The sequence below is a fragment of the Myodes glareolus genome, chromosome 13 (assembly GCF_982192425.1).
Source record: "Myodes glareolus chromosome 13, mMyoGla1.1, whole genome shotgun sequence".
Lineage (NCBI taxonomy): Eukaryota > Metazoa > Chordata > Mammalia > Rodentia > Cricetidae > Myodes > Myodes glareolus.
This window is the reverse complement of record NC_142038.1, coordinates 54,456,240-54,483,661: the sequence shown is the minus strand read 5'-3', so window position 1 is coordinate 54,483,661 and position 27,422 is coordinate 54,456,240. Positions and strand designations below refer to the sequence as shown.

Here is a 27,422-nt window from a genome sequence, read left to right as displayed (position 1 = left end):
CAATGAGGTTATTCACCCTGTAGAAGCTTGTACTCATGCTTCCTCCGTGCTTGCCTACCTGGGGCTTTGCTGAAGTTGCCTAGCTGAGGTGTAACTTTTCTGTTTCTCAGTTCAGAGTTCTTGAAAGCGTCCTTGGTCTGGTGCGCTCTTGGTACTCTGTTGCATGTAAACACACCTGTCCCTATACTCTGCTGGTAAACAAACGCTGTGCTTAGAAAGGGGATACACTGAGAATTTTTATAAACATTTCTCCTTTTACTTTGTGTGTTGAGGTTTGCTGCTGACAAACCAAATCAGTGAAGGTCTCATTTTGTCCTGATGTGTGGGGCATGATCTGTTTGACGGCTCTGTGGTGCTCATGCCAACCGGTTCCTTGTCTGAAACTGGAGATGACTTGACAGTAAAAAGATGAACATTTTGTGTTCAAGTCACTGATGTGCCCAAGACGTTCATAATCAAATTTGTTCTACCATTTGGCTCTCTAGCATTTATCATGCCTTCACTACATGCCTTCCTACAGATTAGCTTATAGTACAAGAAAATTAGATTTTTGGGTAGACCGTATTTTGAATAGCTAATATGTGTTGGATATTTACTGTGTGATTGGCTCAATTCTGTTTTACAGATGTTTACCCAAAGCCTCATTGAATGATCCTACAATGTGTGCTATAATTCTCTCCCCCTTCTTTTCCTGGAAGGGTCTAAGTAAAATCCCTGATGTCACACAGCTGGATTACTACCCGCACACTGAGATCAGGGAGCTCCCGTGTGCAAGTTAGTCGTGTGAGTTAGGAGTGGTTCCATGTTTTATGACATGAAAATTATGTAGAAATTAGAATTTAGTATCATACGTGAAGGTTTACTGGAGTTTACCCATGCACATTTATTATGTGTTTTGCTTTCAGGCCATAATCAAGATCTGTGTGACCCACAAAGCCTAAAATATTTACTCTTGGCCTTATAGAGGCTTGTGTGTCTGTCACTTAATTCATCATTCCTGGTAAAACAGGTGACAGACAATACAGGCATTGCGCCCAGTACAGGTTAGGATCAGTGAATATCTTTCTTTGCAAGGACAGCATAGCAAATTTATTTAGGAGGTAATAACTTAATTTTGGGGTCTTGGTATTGTAATTGTTTTTATTATTGAAAATGTATTTAATTCTTTTTGGTTTTTTTAAAAACAGGTTCAGAAACTTAGACTGGTTGCCGTAAGTAAGTATACTTCTGCATTTGTTTATGCTTGCTGTCTTTAGTTTTCATTTTGTCACAGTAAATTTAACAGGCAGGATAGGGTCGTGCTTTATCGTTAGTTGTAGTTCATCAGAACTTCATTTTTATGATCAATGTTAATTTCTTTTTTTAATGGCTGATTCGTCTGTGCTGGCAATCAAACCCTTGCCTTGCGCATGCTAAACAGATAATACAACAAAGTTCATCTCGAGATGAGAATTGGTGCTTATGAAGAGTACAGGTTTTTGTTAGTGTTTTTTAATACTTTTCCATATGACTTTTCTGGAATCAGGTACTTGGTACTATATCGGGAGGCATACACTGTTGCTAGCCTTATTCCCTGACTTTGATGATGTGGTTCAGTGATGTTTGTGAGGAGGATACGTTCTACCATCCCCTTTCCCTTTGTTGTCACGGTGTATTTATGGTAATGTGCACTTAGAGACTAATTGTCCCTTTGTTCTTCAGAGTGTCTCGTCTAGCTCTTGCGTGATACTTGCCAGAATCAAGTATTGGCATGATATTTATGGTGTGTGTGTGTGTGTGTGTGTGTGTGTGTGTTCAGATGAAGAAACTTTAAAAAACTGTATTCACTCTATGTTCAGAGTTAAGAAATTAGAGACGGGAGACATCGGATGGTATCAACTGTAGGAAAACTGACCACCACTTGGGCCAAAGGACCAAGGCAGAGTAGTGTAGTGTTGTTGGATCCTGGTGGAGACTGAAGCCCTGAAGGAGAAAGGAATTGAGTTATGGAAGGACCAATTACTGTTCTTATTCCTTCTACTAGATAGAGAGAGAGAGAGAGAGAGAGAGAGAGAGAGAGAGAGAGAATTTAGTTTGTTGTTTTCAATGAGAAGTATTGAGAAGTATATTTACTTTCTGAAGGCTTTTTAACAGACTAAGGTCTTTGCAGCTGAAAGAGACTCGTTTTACCTTCAAATACAATCCTAGTTAGATGGAAGACTTAAGGAATTCATTGTATATAGATAGACCCTGTGTGTTTTGTTTTAAGTAAATAAGCAGAAGAGAGTAAACTAAATTGAGTAAGAAAGTGAATTGGTAGTTCTACAAAATTGCTGTTGTGAAACCTAAATCCCCAAATGGAACACACAGGATTAGGATTACCTAAGACCGTCCTCTGTCTACCAAACTCCTTAACCCTAAGAGAGAAATGAGAAAGAGCAGGCAGTGCAATTATGTACGTGAAAGAGGACTTAGGAAATTATATCATGTGAGAATGGCTAGGGGTAATAGGCATAGTCACTTTGCAAAAGTCTATGTAGAAACCATAGTGTATGTAATTATTTTAGTGGTCAGCATGAAGAATACTGTATAGAGTTTTTCAGAATTACCTCAAATTACTTTTAAATTTTTCTTGGAATTAGTAATAAACTTTAATTGTTTAACATGTTTACAGTGATAACTACTTGTCCATCTGTCAGAATTTTAAGTTTTGATTTTTTCCAAATTTTTACAAAGATTTTTCTTTCTTTAGAATTCTGTTATGTCTGCTTGCCATACATGTTTATGACATTGAAGTCAAAATTATATACCTTGGTACTCATTTTTATTTAAATATATGTGTTTGAATTATAGTTATGAAAATATTTTATGTATATTTAAGATTTCCAGTCATCCCAGACTCTTACCAACCTGCATTTCTTTTCTGTTTTCCTAGGTAACTCTGTTCCACAGGATATCTGTTGCATGGCAGCTGATGGGAGGCTAGTCTTTGCAGCGTATGGGAATGTCTTCTCTGCGTTTGCCCGTAATAAAGAGGTTTGTTTTGGTTTTCATCTGTTTGTTTTTTGAGACAGGGTCTCTCTACATAATATCCTTGACTGTCCTGGAAGTCACTGTGTAGTTCAGGCTGGACTCACAGAGGTCCATCCACCTGCCTCTGCCTCCTATGCTGAGGTTAAAGGCATGCCCCACCACCACCCACCTTGAGGTTTGAATTATGAACTACTTTAATTTGCTTTATTGTTATTTTTATGTCCGTTTCTGAAGAATAGAAGATCGGTTTGGTGTGTGTGTGCGCGTGTACGTGTGCACATGCGTGTGCATGCATGCATGCATGCACGTTTATGTGCACTTTAATGAAAGAAGTATTCACTGTAAATTCGGGGTTAGGGGAATAAATTAGAGACAGGGATACATTGGGTCTATCAGCTATTGGGAAACTGACTACCTTCTGGGCCAAAGGACCAAACGAAAAGTAGAATCATTGGATCCTGGTGGGGACTGAAGCCCTGGAGGAGAAGGTAATTTAGTTATGGAAGGACTAGCTACTGTAAAGTGTTTCTTTGTCAAACCAGGAAGGTATAAGGAAGAAATAGTCCTGACCACTTTCCCCATGTCATCTGTACGTCACTCTGGTGGAGTCTGGAGGTCAGGCTTCTGTAGCTTATGTTTTCTAGGAGACACGGTGTTATTCTGGCTTTGGAATGGGGGCCTGTGTGTGCGCGTCTTCCTACCCCATACTTCACTTTCTTATTATTGAATTGGCTGAGTGAGCAGCTGAACAGGCCTGGTTCCTTATTTCATCGTTTAATCTCAGATGGTCAAAAGCTGGACTATATTTCTTAGCATTAGCATTTTCATTGTTAACATGCTTTCTGGAAACTACACGATGGACTGAGTGACGTGAATTTCTTTTAAACTTTTATATTATAGATAGTACATACTTTTAAGGGCCATAAGGCAGAAATCCATCTTTTGCAACCCTTTGGCGATCACGTTATTTCAGTGGATACTGACAGCATTCTTATTATTTGGCACATATATTCAGAAGGTAAGACTATTTCTCTACATTGGAATATTATATATACTTATGTATGTAGTTAAAAGTCTTTGAAAACTGTAAGTTCTGTACCAGAGTTTTCACATGTATACGTAAAACACTGAGAGTATTTAGCACATAAATAAGGAAAAGGGTTCTAACTGAGCAATTTTACTTGGACTGTGCACTACTTTCAATATGTTAAGTGTGCTCATCTCAGCTAATACATTCTCCACTGACGTTCTCCACAGTTGTGTTCTAGTGTGGTTTTCTCTGTGAAATGAATTTGGATACACATTCACACTTGAGTCATTCTTGGGTAATATCTTCAACTTTAAGTAAAGGAGATTAGGGTTGTAAACTTGAAGATCCTGTAACCTGAAAGAAAATATTCTTCCGTTTTCAAAGGATATGAGTCAGTGTTGTTATGCAGTAGCACTGTGTTTAAGAGCTTGTGAAATTTCCAAAGGTGAGGCGTTTACCACTAGGTTATCACTAGCTTTCCTTTCAGGGCGGATGTGGGTCCATCCTGAATTGGATCTTTTGGGTTACCTGTTTGCATTTGTAGTTACTGTTGCCTCACTGTAGAACAGTGAGTATGTTTGTTTGTAAGTAATGTCTAGATATTGCCTTGTGGGAAGTATCCTACCTCCTCGTTGAAATTAAGAACCCTTTGTTTTATTTTTACTCATGTAAAGGAAAGTACTTCCTATGAAGACAGGTGTCATAAGGTTTAGGTGTGGCTTCTTCTTGATGCTGATTCCCAGATTTTGTGTTGCTGTCTGTCACAGCAGCACAGTGAAATTGGTTTTTTCTGGAGCTATTTATAGTGACTTTAAGTAAAACTGCTGATACTAAAAGGCAAGGCCATCTTAAAGTAGCACTCTGATGTTTGCACTTTCCCCTTTGCCCTGCTCCATTGTGCCTTTGGGGTGGGAGGCATTGAGGCGGGATATTTCTTCATGTAGCCTTGACTGTTCTGCAACTAGCTCTGTGGACTATAAGCTGGCCTTGAAGGCACAGAGATCCCCCTGCCTCTGCCTCCTGAATGCTGGGATTAAAGGTGTGTACCACCACCACCACCCAACTATTGTGTCTTCTTTGATACTAAATTTTTGGCAAATTATTGAAACACTGTTAATCACAAACTGAAATAAAAACCAAAATAAAGAGTAATTTTAAATGTAGTAAATATACAGTTTCTAAGAGCTTTTTGATCATGCAGCAAGTGACTCTTGGCTGTGCCACTCCCCTGCTCCGCAGGGCTGTCACTTGCCTTCTCTCTGCTGCCAGCTCTGGTGAGGAAATGTGTAATCTTTACTGTGGTTGGTTTTGATGACGTTTGCCTCTTTGCATTTTATTTAAATGACTCATAGAGCTTTGCAGGTCTTTGTGTTTCATTTAGAGCATTCTTTCCTGCTTTATTGAATTATAAAATCCTAATGCTGATCTTGACAATAATTTTTAAGCCTTTCTGTAAACTGATTTGTCAGTATAATTTTGAATAGTAGTATTTGCACTAGAACTTGTTGATTATTTTTGGTAGTCTAAATGACATTTACAAGTTGCTGTATTACATTTTATATCTCAAGAAAGTTTTATGGGATAAAGGGTAGGTGAGATGGTTCAACAGATAAAGAAAGGCATTTGCCAGTGATCTGTTTAAGTCCTGCATGATGGAATGAGAGAACCAACTCCCGTGGACTGTCTTCTGACTTCACACTGTGCACATGTATGTCCATCACATACACAAAATAAAATAAATATTTTTAAATTAATGTTTATAGATTAATGTGTAAGTCTTTGGTTTAGCTATATTAAGTCTCTGGTGTGTTATATTTACCTTTATGTAGTAGATGTGAGTATATGAAAAATGTAAAAAAATTATTTCATAAACAATAATTATGTAATAATTTTTACTTTTGTAGAAGAATACCTTCAGTTGACTTTTGATAAATCAGTTTTCCAAATTTCTACGATTTTGCATCCAAGCACCTACTTGAATAAAGTCCTACTGGGCAGTGAACAGGGAAGCCTGCAGTTATGGAATGTAAAATCCAAGTAAGCATTTAATTTAAAATGCCTTAGGTAATTCTTTATTTACTGCTTTCTCAAGGATTATGAAGTCTCTCCGTTTACTTTTTCCTTATATTACCTTGATATTGCCCCCGACAACACGTGTGAAAGCTGGCATATTGTCATGACAAGTAGTGTCGTAAGATCCCATTGAACAGTGTTTGCTAATAGCTCAGTAATGGGGAAGAATCCATATGGTTAGGATGAGGGAATCTCTAAAGTAATTGGGTAGTGACTAATAAAAATGCTTTTTAAACAGAAATTACTTTAATCACTATCGGTCTACTGACTATCTACTGTTGGGAGAGATGGAAGACTGCCAAAATGGTTTTAATTATATATTTACCTGTTATTTGAACACTTATCCAAAGACAAGGGAAGGCAGCTCAACCTTCTTTATATAGTATTTTAAAAAGCAAACAAGAGGCTGGAGAGATGACACAGTAGTTAAGGACATTTTCTGCTCTTGCAGAGGACCTGGGTTTGGTTCCACATCAGGTGGCTCCCAACTTAACTGCCTGTAACTACAATTCCAGGGGATGAGATGCCCTCTTCCTCAGGTACCAAGCATGCATGTGCTGTGCATACATACATGTGGGCACTCAGATATACACACAACATTTGAGTCCTCTCCTGTTGTCCTTTCTGAAGCCTTTATAAGTTTGCAAGGGGAAGGTTTGATATTAATCCTGTTTCTTAGTTTTCAATCAGTATTCAGTTCAGCTTAACACCTTTGTCTGCCTATTCTTGGTGTTGACCCAGATCCGTTTCTACCCATAGTTTCTTAGATTTTTTTCTTTTACATTATTTGCTGTAGTTTATCCATCGCAGAATTATGAGTACTTAAACTATGCCCGTTTGCACAATTGAATTTAAGACTTAATACTTTGGTGATTGTTTTGCTTTTGATACCTATGTTTCATCACCTTATTTCATTGATGGCTTGATTCTGAAATCCAGGGCAGCGTCAGAATTGTTCTATGTAATTCATGTAATACACAAATATTACTCCCATCAGTGGTGATGTTTCTAGAAATAATTAAATTGTAATAAAAAATGAAATCTACCTGTATTTTATTTTTGTTATTGTACTCTAGTGTTATTTTTCTTGAGAACTGGCAGTTAGCAGCTTGAGGTCTAAAATCCATGTGGACTCCGTTACTTACTAGCTATGTTGCCTTAGCTTAATTAGTTCACTTCTGTTTTGTTTTCTGGAAAATGATGAATACTGATAACATTTATTTTATGTGACTACATTTTAAATATTAAGTAAATAAATATATGTTCTGAGAACAGTGAGTGCTGAAGCCAGAATTTAAATAAACAGCATGTGGGTGCCAGAGGAATGGCTCAGGGGTTAAGAGTACTGGATGCTTTTCCAGAGGACCTGGGTTCAATTCCCAGCACCCACATGGCAGTTGACAACAGTCTGTAACTCCAGTTCCAGAGGATCCAATGTCTTCTTTTGGACTTTGAAGGCACTACAAACATGTGCACAGCTATAATATGCTGGCAGAAGCATCTATAGACATAAAAGAAAGATAAATGAATCTTTTAGTAAGAGAGTGTTGTATTCCTTGACATAAAAATAAAAAGCACCTGTTGCTTTTCTTAAATACATAGTTGTTTTCTTTTGAAAAATAAGTTTTATCTCTTTCTTCTTTAGTAAACTTCTGTATACATTTTCTGGGTGGAAAGTTGGAGTGACAGCCCTTCAGCAGGTTAGTATATTTTTATTAAAGAAGAAATAAGGCTAGTAGTAGCCGCACTTACTTTCCTAGACGGACTGTATTTTTAGACGTACATAAAAATTCATACCTTAGTTTCTCTTTAAACTGTTACCTTGAGTTCTGGAAACTTAATTGAAAATAAGTAAAACTGACTTTGCTATGGAAGTTTGTATAATTGTATGTACTTGAATTTCCTAGTGATTTCACTCACGAGTGTGTTGTTTGGTGCCTTATGTAACAGAAATGACATAACTCTGGTGGAAAGGAGACTCTAGAGCATATAGAGAAATTCATCAGGACTGTACTTGGTATTTAAAATAATAGAGGCTCCAGCTCTGGTATTTATTAGATGGTAGAATTTTACATAAACAATTGCTTTTGTTTTCAGTCTTAGTCAGCCAGGCTTGTGAATGGGTGTACATCTGCAGAGTATCTGGTTTATCTACTTGCTGGTGTAGCCTTATTTTTCTTAAATATGCACTGCCCACATCAGCTCAGTTTATTTGTGTTCCACCATTGACTTTGTTCTGTGTTTGATTGTATGCCCTGACGACTTCAGTTCTCAGATGTATCTGGAGGGCAAGGATCCTGTTTGTTTTGTTTTCCTTAGCTTTAGAGTCTGGCGTGTGGCAGGCACTAACAGCCTGTTATGAAATGTACAGCCTGACTCATTCCACAATGACCCTGGGTATGCATCTGTGTTAGAACAGGGACTTGTCAGGGAAGCTTTCTCTATTCGCCCATAAAACATTGTACTTATTGACTATTAATGCTGGAACAGACTATAACACATTAGCGTGTTTCCTGGGTTTTTCCTATTTTCTTTAAATAAGCAATTATTTATTTCCTGTTTAAGGAGGTTGCTTAAGTTTCCATGCTTATGACAAGCCTTTGCAGGATTTTAAGATTTGACCTTTTTCTCCCATTTCTTCTTCTCAGAAATCATAGGAATTCACATAGAGTCTCCTTTTCTGTATGACTGTTTTCTTACCAAGTCAGCACTGATTGAAGGGGTGAAAGGACACTGTGACTAGCAGAATTGAAGCTGGGAAGTAATTTGGAAAACACATTGTTAAATGCTTGAATGTTAATTACTGATAGTGACAAAATTAGTGGATTTTTTTTCTTTTTCCTTTTAGAGATTACTTCATTTTTTTTGATAGCAAAGAATAGTGTATATCAGCAAGAAGTTCTATTTAAGAAAATAAAAGGCTGAGTGTTTTAATTTTCAGGCACCGGCTGTGGATGTTGTTGCCATTGGTCTTTCGTCTGGTCAGGTTGTCATTCACAACATTAAGTTTGATGAAACACTGATGACGTTCCGTCAGGACTGGGGCCCCATCACTTCCCTCTCATTTCGCACAGGTAACGTAGCTGACACTTGAAGTTCGTCACTAGAAAGATAAGGATATTTTTTAGAACATGTTTTCTTGTAGTTTAACCTCGTAGGAATTAGTATAACACTAAGGTAGAAGAAAACATAGAAATGTGGGCAGGTTAATTAAATTTATACATTTAGAGAATTATTGTCTTGTGGAGGATGTGTTTGTTAATGTTTTTATTTTATTAACAGATGGTCATCCGGTAATGGCAGCTGGAAGCCCGTGTGGCCATATTGGACTCTGGGATCTGGAAGACAAGAAATTAATCAACCAAATGAGAAATGCACACTCCACAGCAATTGCTGGGCTGACATTTCTCCACAGAGAGCCGCTGCTCGTGACAAATGGCGCTGACAATGCTCTTAGGGTATTACTGTTGTCTTCTTCTAAGCACAGTGACTCGGGTTATTATACGTTTGTTTTATTACATCAGCCTTAAACTTATGACTATAGAGTATGGGATGAGATTGGTATAGACGAAACAAAATAAAGCAGGGTGCATGACTGTGGAAAAGTGGGTAAGAATTGCAGCACTGCCCAGTGTTGGTTAATGTGTGCAGAAGATGCCTGAACTACTCGCAGAAGGTAATGGCTGAAGCAGCTTACAATTGTATTTCTTTGCAGATATGGATATTTGATGGCCCTACAGGCGAAGGACGACTGCTGAGATTCAGAATGGGACATAGTGCTTCTCTCACCAAGATCAGATACTATGGACAAAATGGACAGCAGATTTTAAGTGCAAGTGAGCTTCTGCTTTTTAACCATTATTTTGAATAAACAGTAAGAAGTAGAAACTCAGTAGGCAGTTGGTTTGGTATTTACAAACCTTCGGTTGAAATAGCTCTTTGAAGTGCTCCAAGCTGTAGCTTTGCGTAGGCCCTAGCTGGCCGTCATCTGCGGTTGGCATGTGTTTCTTCTCTAGCTGGAGGTGTGAACCTGGGAGAGCAGGGCCGACTAAAGTTTCATACAGTAGTCAACCTTATTCTGAGCATTAGGCGTTTATAATCTGAGGGTTAGAAATCACATGAGCAAAGTATTCAGCCACAAGGATAGACACACATACAAAAACATAACAGCTGAAGTAAGCTCACTCCTGTGAGCTTACCTGGAAGGAGCGTAAGACACACTCCAAGAACAATTCTGTGTTTTGAAGTAGCTGAGGTCACCAGACTCAGAATTCTCACACAACTCGTCCTTTGTTGATTGTCCTACTAGACATGTTCTGTATGAAAGCTAACTGGGGCTTTTCTGTTCATACCAATAGGTCAAGATGGAACTCTACAGTCATTTTCTACAGTTCATGAAAAATTCAACAAGAGCTTGGGGCATGGTGAGTCATTTGCAGGATGGAAAACAAGCTACTGGTCACACACACACACTCAAAAAAATGGAAAAAGGAAACGAAAATCAGTTTAAGATTCTGTGAGAGACCTGACCGAAGTACAAAAGCAAGATTTAGTATTATAATTTCAGGCTGGCCTGGACCTCTTCAGTGCACTAGCAAGAGGAGGTACCCCACCCTTCTAGAGAGGATTATTTAAAGACAAAAATCAGGAAAGTGACATTAGCAGGGTTTGGGTTGACTGGTTCAATCCTGATTGGCTCGTGCCTAGGGACTTTTCACAGATTCTTATTTTAGAGCCTGACCCTTACCTGCTGCTTGTTACATCACTTCGTTTCTTGTCTTATTCGCACTTTTCCCTTTGAGAAGTGTTCAGAGGAGGCACTGTTTGAAGCACTGCCCTTGTGTCTGCATGTATTCATATCCACATCGCTAAAGGAGCTCCTGGGGTGAAACTGGGGAGAGGCGATCGATCCCCAGCCTTCTCGCCCTGCGTGGGTGATTCTCATGTGCTGCTGCACATACGGTGTGACTCAGTGGGTCTTTATAGGTTTTTTTTTTTACTGTTTTTGTTGTTGTTGTTGTTGCTGTTCTGTCCATTTTTTATAACAGTAACAACCGACCATTGAGTGTTTTGTTTTGACCACTTTCTGTCTGTCTTTGTTTGATTCTGAAGCATCCCAGTGGAACTGACTGGCACTATTTGGTTCTTTTGATTCATTTGACTCTATGACTGTAGTAGTCTCAAAAAGTAATAGTGTTTTTATTTTTCTGTTATTTCATACAACTTATTTTCATGATTTAACTAACTCCAGACATTATTTAATAGTAGTGGTAATAACATCTTTGCTTCTACCTTAATTAGGAATATTTTGTTCTATACATTTTTTATAACAGTGAAAACTTTCCTTACCATACTTTTTTATTAAGGAACTTTCCTATTATCCCTTTCATCCAACCCCAGGATTAATAAATAAAAAGATAGTTAAACGTAAAGGACTTCAGAATACCATGTCAGTAAGGCTTCCACCTATCACAAAGTTTGCTGCTGGTGAGTAATTTATCCTTTTTAACGTCTCCTTTGCTTTATGTTTATATCCTCTATTTTAATAAGCGTTTCTGCATACTAAGTGTCCAGAAGGTGACCTCAGTGGGTGCTGATCTTGGGTGAACACTGAAAAGATTACCTTTAACAGGAACTTATTTTGTATTAATCCCCTTTTCTTGTAACAGCCATTAGTAACATTTGGTTTTACAGTTTCCTTTACTGTACTTTATGCCTGCTAATGAATGCTCCTTGAGACACAACACATGAGGGGAGTCTGGAATATTGTGTCATTAGCCTTGTAAGGAGGCACTCAGAGCATTGAAAACTACCAAGAAATAACTAAGTAGACTTGTCAATTTTAAATTTATTTCCAGGTTACAGTAATAAACAATCACCGAGTGTTTTGTTTTGACCACTTTCCTGTCTGTCTTTGTAAACATACATCTCAGTCATACTTACAACCCTTTAGTGGCTCTTGGGTAGAATATTGTCTTCAAAACATGACTTTCAAAAGTCTTTGTTTTGACTGGTAGTTTTTCTTCTCCCACCTCTTCCAAGAAAAATATATCTCCTACTTGCTTTCCTCAATTTTTCTTACTTGTTTTTAGTGTTTAAAATTTTTAATTCATTTTTTAATGTGTAGGTGTTTTACTTGGATCTATATGTGTGTACCATGTATGTACCTAGTGCCCATAGAGACCAGAAAAAGGTCTTGGATTCCTTAGAACTGGAGTTAGAGATGTTTGTGAACCACCATGTGGGTGCTAGGAATTGAATCTTGGTCCTCTGGAAGGGCAGCCAGTGCTCTTAACCTTCCTCATTACTCCAACCCCTTCTTAGTTCCTCGTGGGCCCCCATCTATAGGGCTCCACCACCATCACTACTACTGCCTGCTAATTTCTGTTTTATTACCACTCTTACCACTAAAAATCTCAGTAAGCTCTTCTTGAGTCCTCTTAGAAAACACTAACATTTTATCATACTTTATTCTTATAATTTTTTTTCTCAGAAGAATCTATGACAAGATGTATTAGCTTCATTTAGCCATTTTATGTTGCATGTGTCAAATATAAAATACATGATTTTTGTCTGTTCATAATCCATTAGATTGGAAAGTTGATTATTATTAGAGATAACCTGCTTGTTGTACTGTTGTGTCCTTGATACCGTCTGTGCATGTAGATTATAAGATGCCTAGCTCATAGGTGAATGAATGGGAAGACAAGCATTTTGACTGATGATTTTACTGTGTTTAAGAGGAAGCTCGTCAAAGTGACTGGGATGGTATCATTGCTTGCCACCAAGGTAAGCTATCCTGCTCAACCTGGAATTACCAAAGATCTACAATAGGTGCTTATTTTCTCAAGCCAAAAGAATTAAAGACAGATGACATCATTGCAACAGTAAGTGGCCTTGTTTGTTATGGTATTTAAAAACACCCTTAGGTAATTTTGTTTCAAGTTTACTAATAACTACTAATGGGAAAAAAACAGTTTAACATTTTGGAGATAATGCCTTAATGGTATCAAGGATTTTAATTTGTTGAGTTTTTTGATCTGTGATTGGATGTGAAGTACTATTACCCTCTTGTTTTGATCTGTGATTGGATGTGAAATACTAGTAAAGATGATTACTGGTATTTTTTTTCCTTTTTTTTATTTTATAACAACCTTTTCTCACTTTACATACCAATCCTAGTTCCCAATCCCTTCCTTTCCTCCTGCTCCCCCCACTTTCCCCCTCACCCTGCTTCTCATCCATTCCTCAGAGAAGGCAAGGCTTCCCATGGGGAGTCAACAAAGTCTGGCTCTTGAGTTTGAGGCCCTCCCCCTTATGTCTAGGCTATGCAAGGTGGTATCCTTCCAAGAGAATGGACTTCAGAAAGCCAGTTCACGCACTAGGAGTGAGTGCTGCTTCTGCTGCCAGTAGCTCCACAAACTACCCCAGCCACACAGCTGTCAGTGAGCTCCCACTAGGTCAGATCAGGTGTTTTACATTTAATTCTTTGTTCCAGCCTCTCTGAGTAGCATGTACTATTTCATTTATCCTCACAACAATCTCTTGATACAGTTTATTGGAAGCTGGTACTGTAACTGTAACACTGAGGCTTAATGTAGTAACTAACATGTGTAAGTTCCGTAAAGATAGTAAGTGATCGGGCTGGGATTTAAGCCTTTTGAAATGTATAATTGTAGTTTACAGTTTACAGTGATCACTCAGTATTTACTGTGTGTGTGTGTGTGTGTGTGTGTGTGTGTGTGTGTGTGTGTGTGTCTATGGTGGGTGGACAGATATATCATGAAATCTTAAATGGTGCTGAATCATTTGTCTGACAACTCAGCTACCTGGAAGAAAGTCCATAACCAGTACAGAGTAAGCAGGAGTGGCTGTTAGGAAGTCTGGTCTGCAGTTTGCCACTCAGAGGTAGCCTTCAGGCTTTAGTTTTGCTTTGTCTTAGACAGTATATTTGAATGAGTTAATTAGAAAAGGAAATTACTAGAAGTAGATTTTCTAACAGTGACAAATTCTGTTAAATAAATGCAAGGGACTACAGGGACCTTAATTACCTGTAAGTAATGCCTTAGTTCCTGAGGGTACACTCTATAATACTACATAAATATTCAAAACTAGGTAAGACTAAGTTCCATTTTGAAAGAGAGAATGTTTTAAACTTAATATTTTGCATCTTTTTTTTGTAAACTGTTGTTTAGAGAAATATAGATACACTTAACATTCTTACGCAGTGCACAAAAGTACATCTTGCGTAATGGTGTGCAAATTTTATGTTGGCAGCACAGTAAACGTCAATTAAATATTTTCTACTTAAGTGTTAAAAAACCATCCATTTGTTTATTTGCGTGTGTGTGTGTGTGTGTGTGTGTGTCTTTTGGGTGAATAACATGTAATTTACACATTGTCATTCAGTGATTTTTTTTTTGACATAACTCCAAATGAGATAATCTTGTAATTTTGATGTAGAAAAAAAAACAGTTGTATTTAAAGTATTAAGATTTCATTTATTTTATATAAACTGCATATAAATCAGTGTTTTCTATTCAGTGTTATGTATGTTCTATTAATATGCCATGATTAAAATATTTTTGGCTTTTAATAGGTATTTAACTATTGTTTTCAGTTTTGTATCAACTCTTAACTACAAAAACTTCTAAGTTTATAAATTTCAGTTAACTAGTTATATTTTGTTTCCCTAGATAATTTCTTCATACTTATTTAAGACAGAAATAGAATTGTCTCTTTTTTCTTTTGCCTAAAGGCAGTAGATATAACTTCCTGTGGGAACTTTGCAATAATTGGCCTCTCCTCAGGAGCTGTAGATGTGTATAACATGCAGTCGGGTATACATCGAGGAAGTTTTGGAGATGAAAAAGGTATTGAATTTTTTTTCCTCTTTTTAAAATAATGTCTAGATGGGTTTCTACAACTCCATGTGGCAGATACTGTTATATACAATATAAACACCATACTGAAGCCAGGTGGTGGTGACGCACACCTTTAATCCCAGCACTTGCGAGGCAGAGGCAGTCAGATCTCTTGAGTCTGATGCCAGCCTGATCTACAAAGGGAGTTCCAGGACAGCCAGGGCTACACAGAAGCCCTGTCTCCAAAAACAAAAACAAAAAACCCATCATATTAAGATATCCAAAGGGAAGAAAGCTCTGAATCCATTGGGGGAAAGTAGATACATACTATTTTTCTTCTTTGATTTAGATAAAATTATGACCGTTTTATTAAATTATCTTTCATGGAAACAGCTATTTTTGCCTCAACAGTCTAATAATTAATTAAGAGTTTTTCTCTCTATTTTAGAATTCAGTTTAATTTCAAGAGTAGGTTTTGTTAATGAGACTTCGGGTATTTGGATAAAGGAGTCACTCTTTGTGTACTGTTCACAGACTGCCAATCCTGACTTGTTTCTTTCTGGGCTGTGTTTAAAAGCTCACACAGGTTCTGTCAGAGGTGTTGCAGTGGACGGATTAAACCAGCTGACGGTCACAGCTGGGAGCGAACGACTGCTCAAGTTCTGGAACTTTAAGAGCAAGGCTTTAATCCATTGTTTGAGCCTCGAGTCATCTCCCAATATGCTGCTGCTCCACAGGGACAGGTAAGCCTTTCCGTGTAATAGCAGAGTCGCTTTTGATGTTGTTAGTGAGAACTCTAAGTAAAGCAGGTAGCAAGTGGCGGGAAATCAAGAACATTTTAGTAAATAACTCCATATAGTTTAATTTTTTCAAAGATATATTTTAATTAACAAAATTCGGATTCAAATGTTTTTCTTTGTTTATTAAAACTTGTGCATTTGTCTTCCCAGTGGCATTCTGGGGCTTGCCTTGGATGACTTCTCCATTACTGTCCTAGACATAGAAACAAGGAAGATTGTCAGAGAGTTCTCCGGACACCAAGGCCAAATAAATGACATGGTAAAAATGAAAGAACTTATAAGTAACCTCACTTGTTTCTCCTTCTGCTTATGATGAAGATGTTGAAGTAATCAAATCTGTTGTTGTTAGTACCCTTATTCTCATCCTAAGGTTTCCAGAATGATAATTTCCAGGCTAACTTCTAAAGAGATTTAAAGAAAACTTTGGGAAATGGCTTATTATTTTGCAAGGAATTGATACTATCAGATTGAAGTATAAATTTGCCAGAGTTTATTTTTGTCTTTAAGTCAGATATACTTAAGTCAGAGTGAATGTTCTGTTGACTGTAAGTAATCATTTTTCATTTGGTTTTAAAATAAGCTAAGGGAATTTATTTCTTTTTTCTATTTGAAATGAATTTATGGTAGTCTGGAACAACAGATTTGTTTTTATATAGGGTTACTCTAGAATTTTTCTTTCTATTTTTTAAATTAATTAAATTTTCCTATTTATTGCTGTGGAGTAAGCCTTTTGTACACTATGAATATATGTACATTGGTTGATAGTAAAAACTGCCTTGGCCTATAGCTGGGCAGGAAAGCCAAACTGAATACAGGGAAAAAGAAGGGCAGAGTTGAGGGAGACGCCAGTGAGCTACCCAGGAAGCAAGATGTGATAACCACTCATTCTCCATCTCCAGAAAGGGGCAGGCCTCCCTTAGGCGTCAACAAAGCGTGGCACAGCAAGCTGAGGCAGGACCAAGCTCCTCCCCCGTATCCAGGTGGACAAGGCAACCCAGCATGGGGAGCAGGTTCCCAAAAGGCAGGAGCCCCACAAACAGTCCAAGCTACACAACTGCCACACAGCCGACACCCACATGCAGCAGTCCTAGGTCGGTCCAGAGTCCATGAGCTCTGTGATTCAGGTCAGCTGTCTCTGTGGGTTCCCCCATCATGTACTCTAGAATTCGTATAACTAAGCTCCAAAAGGTTTCAATAAAAATTGCATTATGTTTCTCAGTAAGATGTGTGATACTATTAAAACACAAGCAGTTTTAAAGTACATCTTATTTAAATAAATCTAAAAGCTTTAAAATTGTTACCTGAGGACTGATTTCAGTATGTGGTATCACCTAGTATTAGTTGCAGACCTGGTATCTATTTGAAAAGAGAAGAAAGATGGTAGCTGCTTGCTGATAAAGCCTAGTAGTTAACAGCCGTGTCACTTACAGCAGGTCAGCATTGACGGTCCCTTAGCCTGTCCTTTAAAAGTAGGAGAAATTGGTTTAGGGAATTATATTGTGCAACTTGGAGATTGACAAAAGTAGACTTCAGCAAATTTTGTTTTGACAGTGTCTGGACGGAACCAGGATGGGGATGGGATGTTATGATGAAGTGGCATTTTTAAAAATCTGTCATTGTCAGCTTGCTCTTCCTATTTCTTCCCTTTGTAGCTTTTACTTCCCCATTTGTGTTTGTAGTTTCTCCTACTCGGAGGTGTTTACTTCTTTTTAATTGCATGTGTTAGCTTCTGTAGCACAAGCCTGTTTCTGAGAGCCAATTTTTCCCACCCTGACTGTCTGCTCCACCCCTCCCTAAATTGAGCAGTCTGTACCCCGAAGTGTGAATTTTAGTGATCTTGCTGCAGCCTGATGGATAAATTAGCACTGAGTTTGCTCTGCTAACATTTGCTAATAAGAAATAATCCCGGGATATATATAGACTTTTGGGTGATCTACTTCCATAAACCCTACAATTTTTTCGTTTGGAGTCTTTTCATTTCTAAGCTAAGACTCTCAGCACTACATGAAAGAGAAACTCTTGTCCATCTTTTTATGGCTATAAACAGATAACATATCAGGAATCCATTATCTCAGTGTGTTTTGAAATTTTTTTTTTCATTTTTGGAAATAAAAGTTTCCTTAAGGGGGAAAAAGTTGTTGTTTTGTTTTGCTTTGCTTTGTTTTAAGCTAAAAGCAAAAGTAGAATTTCTTTATTAACATTGTTTTAACAGAATTATTATCTTCAGAATCATAGTGATTTAGATAAATTCCTAGAGTTGGGTGAGTAGATACAGTTTTCAAAGAAACAACATTGTTTTATTTACAGATCTTTACAGCTGAAATTAGACACAGAATATCTCTGACCATAGTCTCAGATTATTTGAATATTTTTTAAAATTTACTTTTAATAATGTTTATTATTATTTAAATAAATAGGTAAATAAATAGTTTTATAAATATTGGCACAGTGTTAATTTCATAAGCCTGTTGTGATTCACTTAAAAACCTAATACTTATGTAAGTCCCAGAGGAGTGATATATAGGAAATACATTTTTATTTGTATAAATTGAAAGTCCGAATTTTTGCACAGTCACATTTATCGTTTCATGAAGCCTAAAATCTTTTCAAATTTTGTATGCTCTAAGGTGTTCATGTATATACTTGTGTCTATGTATGCATGCTAACATAATATATCCATTGCATACATGTAATTTGTTTTGTTTAAAGACGTTCAGCCCTGACGGCCGCTGGCTTATAAGCGCTGCAATGGACTGCTCTGTTAGGACTTGGGACCTTCCATCTGGGTGGTGAGTTCATTGTTAAGTCCCTCAGAGGATTTCTCAGTCATTGTCTGAACATGTGGCTTTTGCCTGTTGTTTGTTTCTATGTAGTTGGAACTGTTTTATTTATAGACTATTATTGATCTCTTAAGAATCAGGCAGTAGCATGACAAAAAAATTAGCAAAGTAAACACAAATCTCTTACTCATTCCTGAAGAATAGAGATACAGAAGTGGTTGTGTGTGTGAATCTTGAAAAAAAAATCTATGTGGTCTTGGCACTCTAAAGTAGAGCCCAAATTTTATTTTGAGGATTTTTGCTGTTGTTCATACTGAATTTAATTAAAAGGTAAAAAACTATGCTTTCCTAGATATAGTTTTTCTCAGTAAAATGGCATTGTCAGAAATCTGTTTCATGAGTGAAACTCACTGCTAATCCAGCACATTCTCAGGAATTGGTTAGCTTCAAATGTGAAAGCAATCTGACCTTTAGAAAGGAAAAACCCATATTTCTCATTTCCCTGTAACTTTGCTATAGGCAGAAGGCACACCCACCTTCCAGCATCTGCATCTGATTTAGAGTGAGTCCAGCTGTCATCACTAGGGACTTTTGTCCACAGGTGTGTCACTTCACTTGCTAGCAGAGGGAAGCAAAATGTATTTAGATTCTGCTTGAGAACCGAACAAGTCTGAAGATACTTAGAAATAGTGGTAGTCTGTTACCTCCTAGCCTGGTGGAGTTTTCCAAAGATGGATATCATAGAATTGGAATTAAAGTTAAGATTGGTGACTTTTTTGGTGGCAAGTTTATCTTTGGAATGGAAAACTAGGATCTAAAAGTAGCGTTTAAAGCCTTTTTGCCGAACTTTTTTTTTAGTTTTTATTTAGTTGAGTAGATTTAAATCCAGTAGGTTTTCAACTTTTTAAGTATGTATGTTTTAGGTGAACACTATTTAAGGTTAATACAGAAGCAAGAAACAAGACATTAAGTTGTTAGAAGAAAATGAAATCACCAATTCGACAAAGATATATTTTTATTAAAGGGGGAAAAAAGCCTAGCAATTCTTTGACTAAAATTTGAAGTGTAACAAATAACCTGAAAGGCGATATCAAACAGCCAATGCTGTTTAATATCAGCTAGGCTGGCATTTGCATCGTTATTGGGTACTTCTTACACTCCTACTGTTTAGTATCCTAATAAACATGGTACTATTGTTATTATTAGGGCTGTTGGACAAGTTAGGAAAAGGAGACTTGAAGAGATTCAGTAATTTGCCCAAGGTGGATTATACTGTAAGTGGCTGAGCAAAGCAATAAGCACAGGGGACCTTTCATACTAGCCCTGTTCAGGCATTCACCTTCTTAAGATAGTCAGTGTCTTATTGTAGGAGACATGCGATGGAGAAGGGTTAGTGCCTTATTGGAGACCCCTGGGAAGCTGTTGTTTGTTTAGATTCCCCCTTTTAAAAATACACCAGAACAGCAATCTTTGGAGGTTCCTTGTCCTTTCTTCGTTAAACACTTGCATCACTTATATAGCATGGTAAGTATTTGAAGAGTAGCTACACTCACCTGGAGAGATAGCCGAGCAGTTGAGAACCCTTGCTGTTCTTGTAGAGGACCTAGTTTTGGTTCATAGCAACTACATGGTGATTTACAACTGTTTGTAACTCCAGATCCAGGGGCTGCAGCACTGTCTCCTGACCTGGCAGGTACTACATGATATGAAATAAATATTATACATTCAGTCAAAACATTCTTACACATAAAGTAAAAATAAGTATCCTCAATTAAAAATCAAAATGAGTATATTTGTTATGTAGCCAAAAACGTGAGGTGATATATGAATAATTATTTGAATGCAGTGCACTGCAGTTGTGTTCATCTCGAATTAGTCCTCTTTAAAGCACATTTTGACCTCACTGATTGCAAATGTAAGAACAATTCATGATCCCTGAAGTTACGTCAGTCAGCTAATGTGGACACCACTACTTTGTTTTATTCTGGTTCCTAATCTACTGGACATTCAAGCTAACCTCCTTAGGCAGTGAGAAATCAGATAAAATTAAATGGTTTTTTAGCAGTAATATGCATTTTGTTTTTTCTGCTTCCTCAGCTTTATGTTCTGTGGAACTTTACCATGAGACAAATTGGAAGACAACAAACACTATTTTTCCATTTCTCTTAAGGCAGAACCAGTCATTTCTTCTTAGTGAAGATTCCTGTGGAAAGTGATTCCATCTCTTCGGCAATAGAACATATGCTAGCTCAGCTTTCTGGAGCAATAGAAATAACTTAAATGTTACTTCGTATGTGCAAGGTTCTGATGTTAAAAATTAGATCCCTCTGAATGGGACTGCTCTAATTTCCATCAGGAGACATGAGAGCATCCCTGGAGCTCCTCATTTTCTAGGGTTGCTGGAGACTTCGGTCTGGGATTGAGCTTGTACAGTTATGAGCTTAGGTGACAGTGGGAAATATGCTGTACATGCAGAAACTGCCTTCCTCTATTTGGTGCTTTTCCATAGTGGAAGGTCAGGCTACCCACACACCACAGCTGGAGGAATGAGGTTGCACAATGAATTGACAAAATTGAATTCTCAAGTAGAGCAAGTTTGCTCAAGCAGTTAATTCTCTGAACAGATGGATTAAAACATGGTAGGAAGTTTCACCCCCTACATACTTAAACCTCTGCTGTGCATCAAGACAAAGGAGAAATGACAAAATGAGGAAATATTTTGTTTATATACTGGGATAATATTGTCTGCTCTTGGTTGTTTAGATTACATGAATTAAAATAAATAATTTGACATCTAATCATCACTGACTTTGAAGTGGCTGAACACTTTGCTCCCTTGTCTTAAGTCCCCTAACACAGTGTTTCTTGTTAGTTTCCCATGCAGACTTAAGCAGAAGCCATACTGCATTTTGCTTCTCTTTTCTTCTAACAGAAAATTGGCCAACAGTGATTATCTTGAACACACACTTTTACCTTTGTTAGTCTCCAGAATTCCTAATTGTGGGTGTTTTGTTTTCATTCATTTTGGGTTTGTCACTTAATGTCTTCCCTGAAGAGCAGTCATGGACAATTGCACTGCTTTACACTGCTTGTATATCTTTAATTACAGTTACAGTTTTATCAGTAATTGTGTGGTTAAAAGTGCAGTCTGCTTGGGCACAAATCTAGGTCAGTTGCTTTCTATCTTAAACTAGTTTTTAAATCTCACTGAGTCTTGGTTTTCTGTTCTGTAGATAAAGAAGCTTGTGTCTCACAGGGTTGTAAAGATGAGATTAGTCGTTCCACTCAAGTACTCAGATCAGGATACTTGTAAGCACAAAACACAGGAGCAGGGAATGACTTAGGTGCTGTTTTCTCTTTCTTAAATCACTTGTATGAGCATAGTGCCTGAACGTCAGACATTCGTTATATGTTCCATGAAAAATGCCTTGTCTTTGACTTGTGAATAGTTGTTGTTGTGTTTTGTTTTGTTTCTTAATTTTAAACCCAATCTACTCTGGGGCTGGAGAGGTGGCTCAGCAGTTAGCATTTGTTGCTCTTAAAGAAGACCAGGGTCCATAGTCCAGGGATCCAGCAGGCATGCATATGGCGCACATACATGTGTGCTTGCAAAGCTTTCATATGTGTGTGTGTGTGTGTGTGTGTGTGTGTGTGTGTGTGAAATGGAATAAGCAAATCTTTACAACAGAAAAGAGCCAGGTTCCTCTTCCTCCTACCAGGCTGCAGAGCCTATGCTCTAGGTTGTCCATCGCCCCAGCCTACTTTTACTTACCGCAGACGCTAATCATCCTAGTGAAATTTTTACTGCTGATTACTACTCTAATTCCATTGTTCTTCCTGTTCAAATTCTAATGGTAAATTTCTTCATGAGATAGAGTTTCCTCATAAATGTTCAGTGGCTCACTATTAAGATGTGCAGGTTGTGTTGTTGGTGTGCTTTGCATAGTGCTCCCTCCCTACTCTACGTTCAGTGTGTGATATCTTTAAAATTGTCCTCAATAAGTGTACCAAAATTGGGGTAAGGAAAACTGTAGTTCTTCTTGTATTCTCCTTACTGTTGAATCTTCCTCCAGTTAACCAGTCTATTTAATGTTTCGGTTTTTTCCCATTAAGTTCATTGTTTTCACATAGGAACTTAGTTGACAAAGTCGTAGTTAGTGAACTTTCTGGCTATAATTTGTGAAACTTAAAATACATTTCCTCCAGCTTTTGTTTCTTGTTCTTTTAGTTAAAAAAAATACCCCCTCCTTTAAAAAAAAACAACAAAAAAACTATACCTCTACAAGTAGAACTTAAATACTTAAACTTCTTTTTGTAGCCTTATCGACTGCTTCTTGTTGGACTCGGCTCCTCTCAATGTTACTATGTCCCCAACTGGAGACTTTCTAGCAACTTCTCATGTGGATCACCTTGGAATTTACTTGTGGTGAGTTCTTTTATACATCTCTTTTATTTTGGGGAAGGGCATGAAAATGACAATAGTCAAAATCAGTGTTTGTTACAATTGCCATTTAGTTTGTTTTTATACAACGGAACTGTCACGCAGACTTAATAGTCTACCAGGAGTCTACCTCTGATGCTTGGTAATTTAGACAGCTTTGTTCAAGGGCATATTCTAAGTTGCATAATTTTTGTCTGTTATTAAATTTGTCTTTTATTTGCTAAAGGACATAGTGAATTTCAGAGATTAGGAAAGGAAGTTCCAGTTAGGACTTGGCCCTCTGTCACTGTATGACCTTTGCTAATCGCTTCTGAATTTCAGTATACTTTATAAAGTAAGGCACACATATGAACAGAATGCTTCCTAAGATGGATTCTAATTACATGCAACTAGAAAAATTTTATTTCTTTCATGAGTTTATACACTCCATTCTTTTAGCTGTCCTGAAACTTGTGTATTTATTGCATGCTGATCATAAGCTTGTAATCCTCCTGTCTCGGTTTGGTGTTAGGACTACATGAGTATTCTACCTTATCATTCTTTTCTAATTCTAATTATAAAATATGTTCCAATTTTAAGGGGAAAAAGTAATTTGATTTATCATTTTGACCACCTTAAAAAATGAACTGTGTCATCTGGAATCACTGAAGCGTGAGCACTTAATGGATTGTAGCAGCTGGGGCTGTGGTGCTTCCCCATAGAGTATGGTTGTCGATAGCACTTTGGATCTGACTTCCCAGCTTTTGTTTTCCATTGAGATTCATATCATAGGTGTAAGGAAACCTGCCCCTACTTTGGTACTGGTGTTTCTATTCTGAACACTCACCTAGGGCTGCTTTGCAAATGCATAGCAGAAATATTACTACTTAGCTATTTTAGAAAAGGCCACCTGATGACTGTCTAAGCCCCCCAAGAATATAATTAGGGTATTCATTTTAACTCACTTTCTCAATCTTTCTTTTTGTCATGCTTTTTTTTCCTGAGTAAATATGAATATTTGTCAAATTCTATATGGAAGTTAGTTTATCTTATAAAAGTGCTGTCTACTGCTAGTCTCTCGTCAGCAAGTTTCTGTACTGTGTTCAAAACAGAGACTCAGGCCTGACATGGTTGTGCAAACGTTAATCCCAGCACTCGAGACTAGAGCAGGCAGATCTCTATGAGTTCAAGACCAGCTCTATACATAATAGGTTCCAAGTTAGCCAAGGGTGCATAGTAAGATCCTGTATCAAAAAATCGGAGATTTCATTTTATTTAATGTGTATTTGTGCTTGGGCAGCATGTTTGTCTATGCACTGCTTGCATGCAGTGTCTACAGAGGCCAGACAGGGCATGGATCTGCTGGAACTGGAGTTCCAGGCAGTTGTAAAACAACCATGGTGATGCTGGACTTGATCTAAATCCTCCTGAAGAGCAGCCAGTACTCCCAACTGTTATGCTGTCTCCAGCCCCCATTAATGTTTTTACACATTTTTTTAAAAGACAGTTTGAAATTTAAAGATTTATCTATTTTATGTATATGAGTTCTCTATTGTATAGACACCTTTAAGCCAGAAGAAGGCATCAGATCTGACTATAGATGGTTTTGAGCCACCATATGCATGCTGGGAATTGAACTCAGGATCTCTGAAAGAGAAACCAGTAGTTCTCTTAGCCATTGAGCCATCTCTCCAGTGCCTTTATACAGCTTTTTTATGATAACATTTTCACATTAATAGTCTGTCTTTGAGGTGTTAACTAGTAATGATTGTAGTCTCTGGCCAAATTCAAGCTAGAGATCGTTACCAGTATTCAGGTTCTCTGGAGGTGATGTTTGTGGAGTGATGCTGCTACTATAAAATGCCTGCTTTTGCTTGCTCAGGTCGAATATTTCCCTCTATTCAGTTGTCTCCTTACGACCACTTCCTCCAGATTACGTCCCTTCGGTAGTGATGCTTCCTGGGACTTGTCAAACCCAAGGTAATCACAGAATAACAAAACAATTTTTGAGGTGTATTATAAATCTATTAGGTTATTGCTGCAAAGAAATCAAAATTTAATGCATTCAATCAGTTGTTTTTAAGTAAATTAAAATATGCTGAATGACTTCAATTTATAGAAAGCTATAACTGATGATACATCTTTAAGATAAAAAAATAATATGCTGGTATAAAAAGTGTTTGAAGTCTACTGATGGGAATTATAATTAACAGAAGGAAATAAAATGAGGAGTAAGCAAAGAAAATAGGTGAAAAGAGTTTACAAAGCCATATTGATTGAATGTCGTAAAATAGAAATGAGTGTGGAATGAGTTAGGTTCTTTTATTTGATAGAGCCCTAGCCTCTGTCTTCCCTGAACATGTGTTTTCAGGTGTGGAGGTGCTGGAAGAACAGACTGAGCCAAGCGATGAGATGATAGAGTATGAGTCGCCGCAGCAGCTGAGTGAGCAACTGGTGACTCTGTCACTTCTCCCTGAGTCACGCTGGAAAAACCTTCTGAATCTTGATGTTATCAAGGTAACGTAGTCTTCTTGGTACTGTGTCCCAGTCTACTCCCTGAGCATGTCCTGCTTTGAGAGTCGAGGGGAAAGATAGTCAAGGCACTGCTGTTTAATCCAACGGTATTTCATGGGTGCTGGCTCAGAGGCCCCCTCTCTATGTCCACTGTAAGTGCACTGCAGGTGTTTGGATGATGTAGCAGACGCAGTCTGTAAATGTGTGTCTTACTGCTGTGTTTAAGAAAATTATACTAGGGTTTTTATTATTACTACTCAGCCACAATTAACCTTTTATTGTTCCGTATCCTTTCTGCTGCTAAGTCGACTTTCAGAGCTTTCTGTACTGTATCAGCGTCAGCAGGTGAGTTCGTGGATGTATGATGGTGTTGTAGTGGTGAAAACCAAGCGAGCCCATTCATCCTGAGGACAGTACAACTGTAAGAAATATTTTTCTACCTGGAGAGATGGCTCCATGGTTTAGAATGAGTACTGCTTTACAGAGTACCTACGTTCAGTCCTCAGCACCCACATTGGGTGACTCAAAACCTGTAACTCCAGCTTTGGGGGATCTGTTATCCTCTTCTGGCCTGTGGTCACTGTACTCAAGTGCACAACTCCCTCCCCCCCACACACACATGCACATACTTAAATAAATAAAAATTTTACATAAAACAAATTCAGCAGAAATTTCAGTGGAATTTTACATCATTAAACATTTTATAAATTAGCAATAGTATTTTCTTTTTAAAGATACTAAACAAAACTCAAAAAAAAAATACCTCCCACTAAAATATAAATTAGCTGCCACATTTAAAAACTGAAAATAAACCAAACAGTGGTGGTGCACATTTTTAATCCCAGCACCCAGGAGGCAGAGACAGGTGGATCTCTGAGTTCAAGGTCAGCCCGGTGTACAGGGCTAGTTCCAGAATGACCAGGGCTACACAGAGAAACCCTGTCTCCAAAAATAAAACAACAACAACAAAAAGTACTAAACAAAAGTTAAAATCCCAACAAAATAAAAGAATTAAGGTCTTTAGGTGATAGGGGTGCACACCTTTAATCCCAGCACTTGGGTAGAGGCAGGCAGATCTGAGTTCAAGGCCAGCCTGGGATACAGAGCGAGTTCTAGAATAGCCAGGGTTTGTCACACAAAGAAACTCTGTCTTAGCAAATTATTTCTAGTGGGGTTGTCTGCACTTCTGGTTCTGAATTTCCTTCTGGAGACAAGCCATTTTATTAAGTTCATATTTTGTTTCATTAAGAGATACTGAGTATAAGAGATCATCTTGTGAAGGTGAACCTTGTCTTAATGCTCCTGCGCAGCCCTTCTCACTGGGGCCTGGGGAAGGGATAGCTGCAGCATTGTCAGACGGATCTTTCTCAGCTTTGTAGTGTGGAAAGCTTTCCTTCCTACTCTTCATCGTGATGTTTGTTTTAAATTTCATTTATGCTAGACATTTGATACTGTTAATAGGGTTAACACTTAATAGTCTTTTATCTCTTCATTTTTCTCTTCACAGAAAAAGAATAAACCAAAAGAACCACCCAAAGTGCCCCAGTCAGCACCGTTCTTCATCCCAACAGTTCCTGGACTTGTACCCAGGTTTGCTGTGCCTGAGCAGAATGGGGACCCCGAGCAGGTAGGAGCCAGATCAGTGTTCTGAGTTTGTGGGGTGTCTGTGTCTGTCACTTTTTGTAGCTCCCAGTGTCACAAAGTAAATTAATGATAATTTTAAATTATAAGCTATATTTTGAGTAATATTTATGGTCTTTAAATAATGTGTATTTGTTTTTATTTAAGTCTAAAGTGGTAAACCTTGGGATTTTGGCTCAGAAATCAAATTTCTACCTGAAACTTGAAGAAGGATTGCTAAATAATCAATGTAAGTTAACATAAAATATTTCAACAAGTTTCTTCATTTTTTGGTTTAGTTTGTCTGAG

General features: G+C 37.7%; 1 protein-coding gene across 1 annotated transcript in view; it reads left to right on the top strand.

Moving 5' to 3' along the window:
- Wdr36 (WD repeat domain 36) overlaps window positions 1–27,422 on the top strand; it is a 32,454-nt gene that overhangs the window by 1,019 nt on the left and 4,013 nt on the right. The window contains exons 2-21 of the mRNA XM_048442519.3: window positions 1,188–1,215; window positions 2,915–3,015; window positions 3,913–4,030; window positions 5,947–6,079; window positions 7,761–7,815; window positions 9,057–9,189; window positions 9,398–9,573; window positions 9,831–9,951; window positions 10,474–10,539; window positions 11,516–11,602; window positions 12,857–13,002; window positions 14,874–14,988; window positions 15,557–15,722; window positions 15,930–16,038; window positions 18,489–18,568; window positions 22,878–22,985; window positions 24,862–24,959; window positions 25,351–25,496; window positions 27,001–27,120; window positions 27,282–27,363. Of these exons, the coding sequence (XP_048298476.1) occupies window positions 1,188–1,215; window positions 2,915–3,015; window positions 3,913–4,030; window positions 5,947–6,079; window positions 7,761–7,815; window positions 9,057–9,189; window positions 9,398–9,573; window positions 9,831–9,951; window positions 10,474–10,539; window positions 11,516–11,602; window positions 12,857–13,002; window positions 14,874–14,988; window positions 15,557–15,722; window positions 15,930–16,038; window positions 18,489–18,568; window positions 22,878–22,985; window positions 24,862–24,959; window positions 25,351–25,496; window positions 27,001–27,120; window positions 27,282–27,363 (2,188 nt within the window). The remainder of the gene's footprint in view (window positions 1–1,187; window positions 1,216–2,914; window positions 3,016–3,912; window positions 4,031–5,946; window positions 6,080–7,760; window positions 7,816–9,056; window positions 9,190–9,397; window positions 9,574–9,830; window positions 9,952–10,473; window positions 10,540–11,515; window positions 11,603–12,856; window positions 13,003–14,873; window positions 14,989–15,556; window positions 15,723–15,929; window positions 16,039–18,488; window positions 18,569–22,877; window positions 22,986–24,861; window positions 24,960–25,350; window positions 25,497–27,000; window positions 27,121–27,281; window positions 27,364–27,422) is intronic.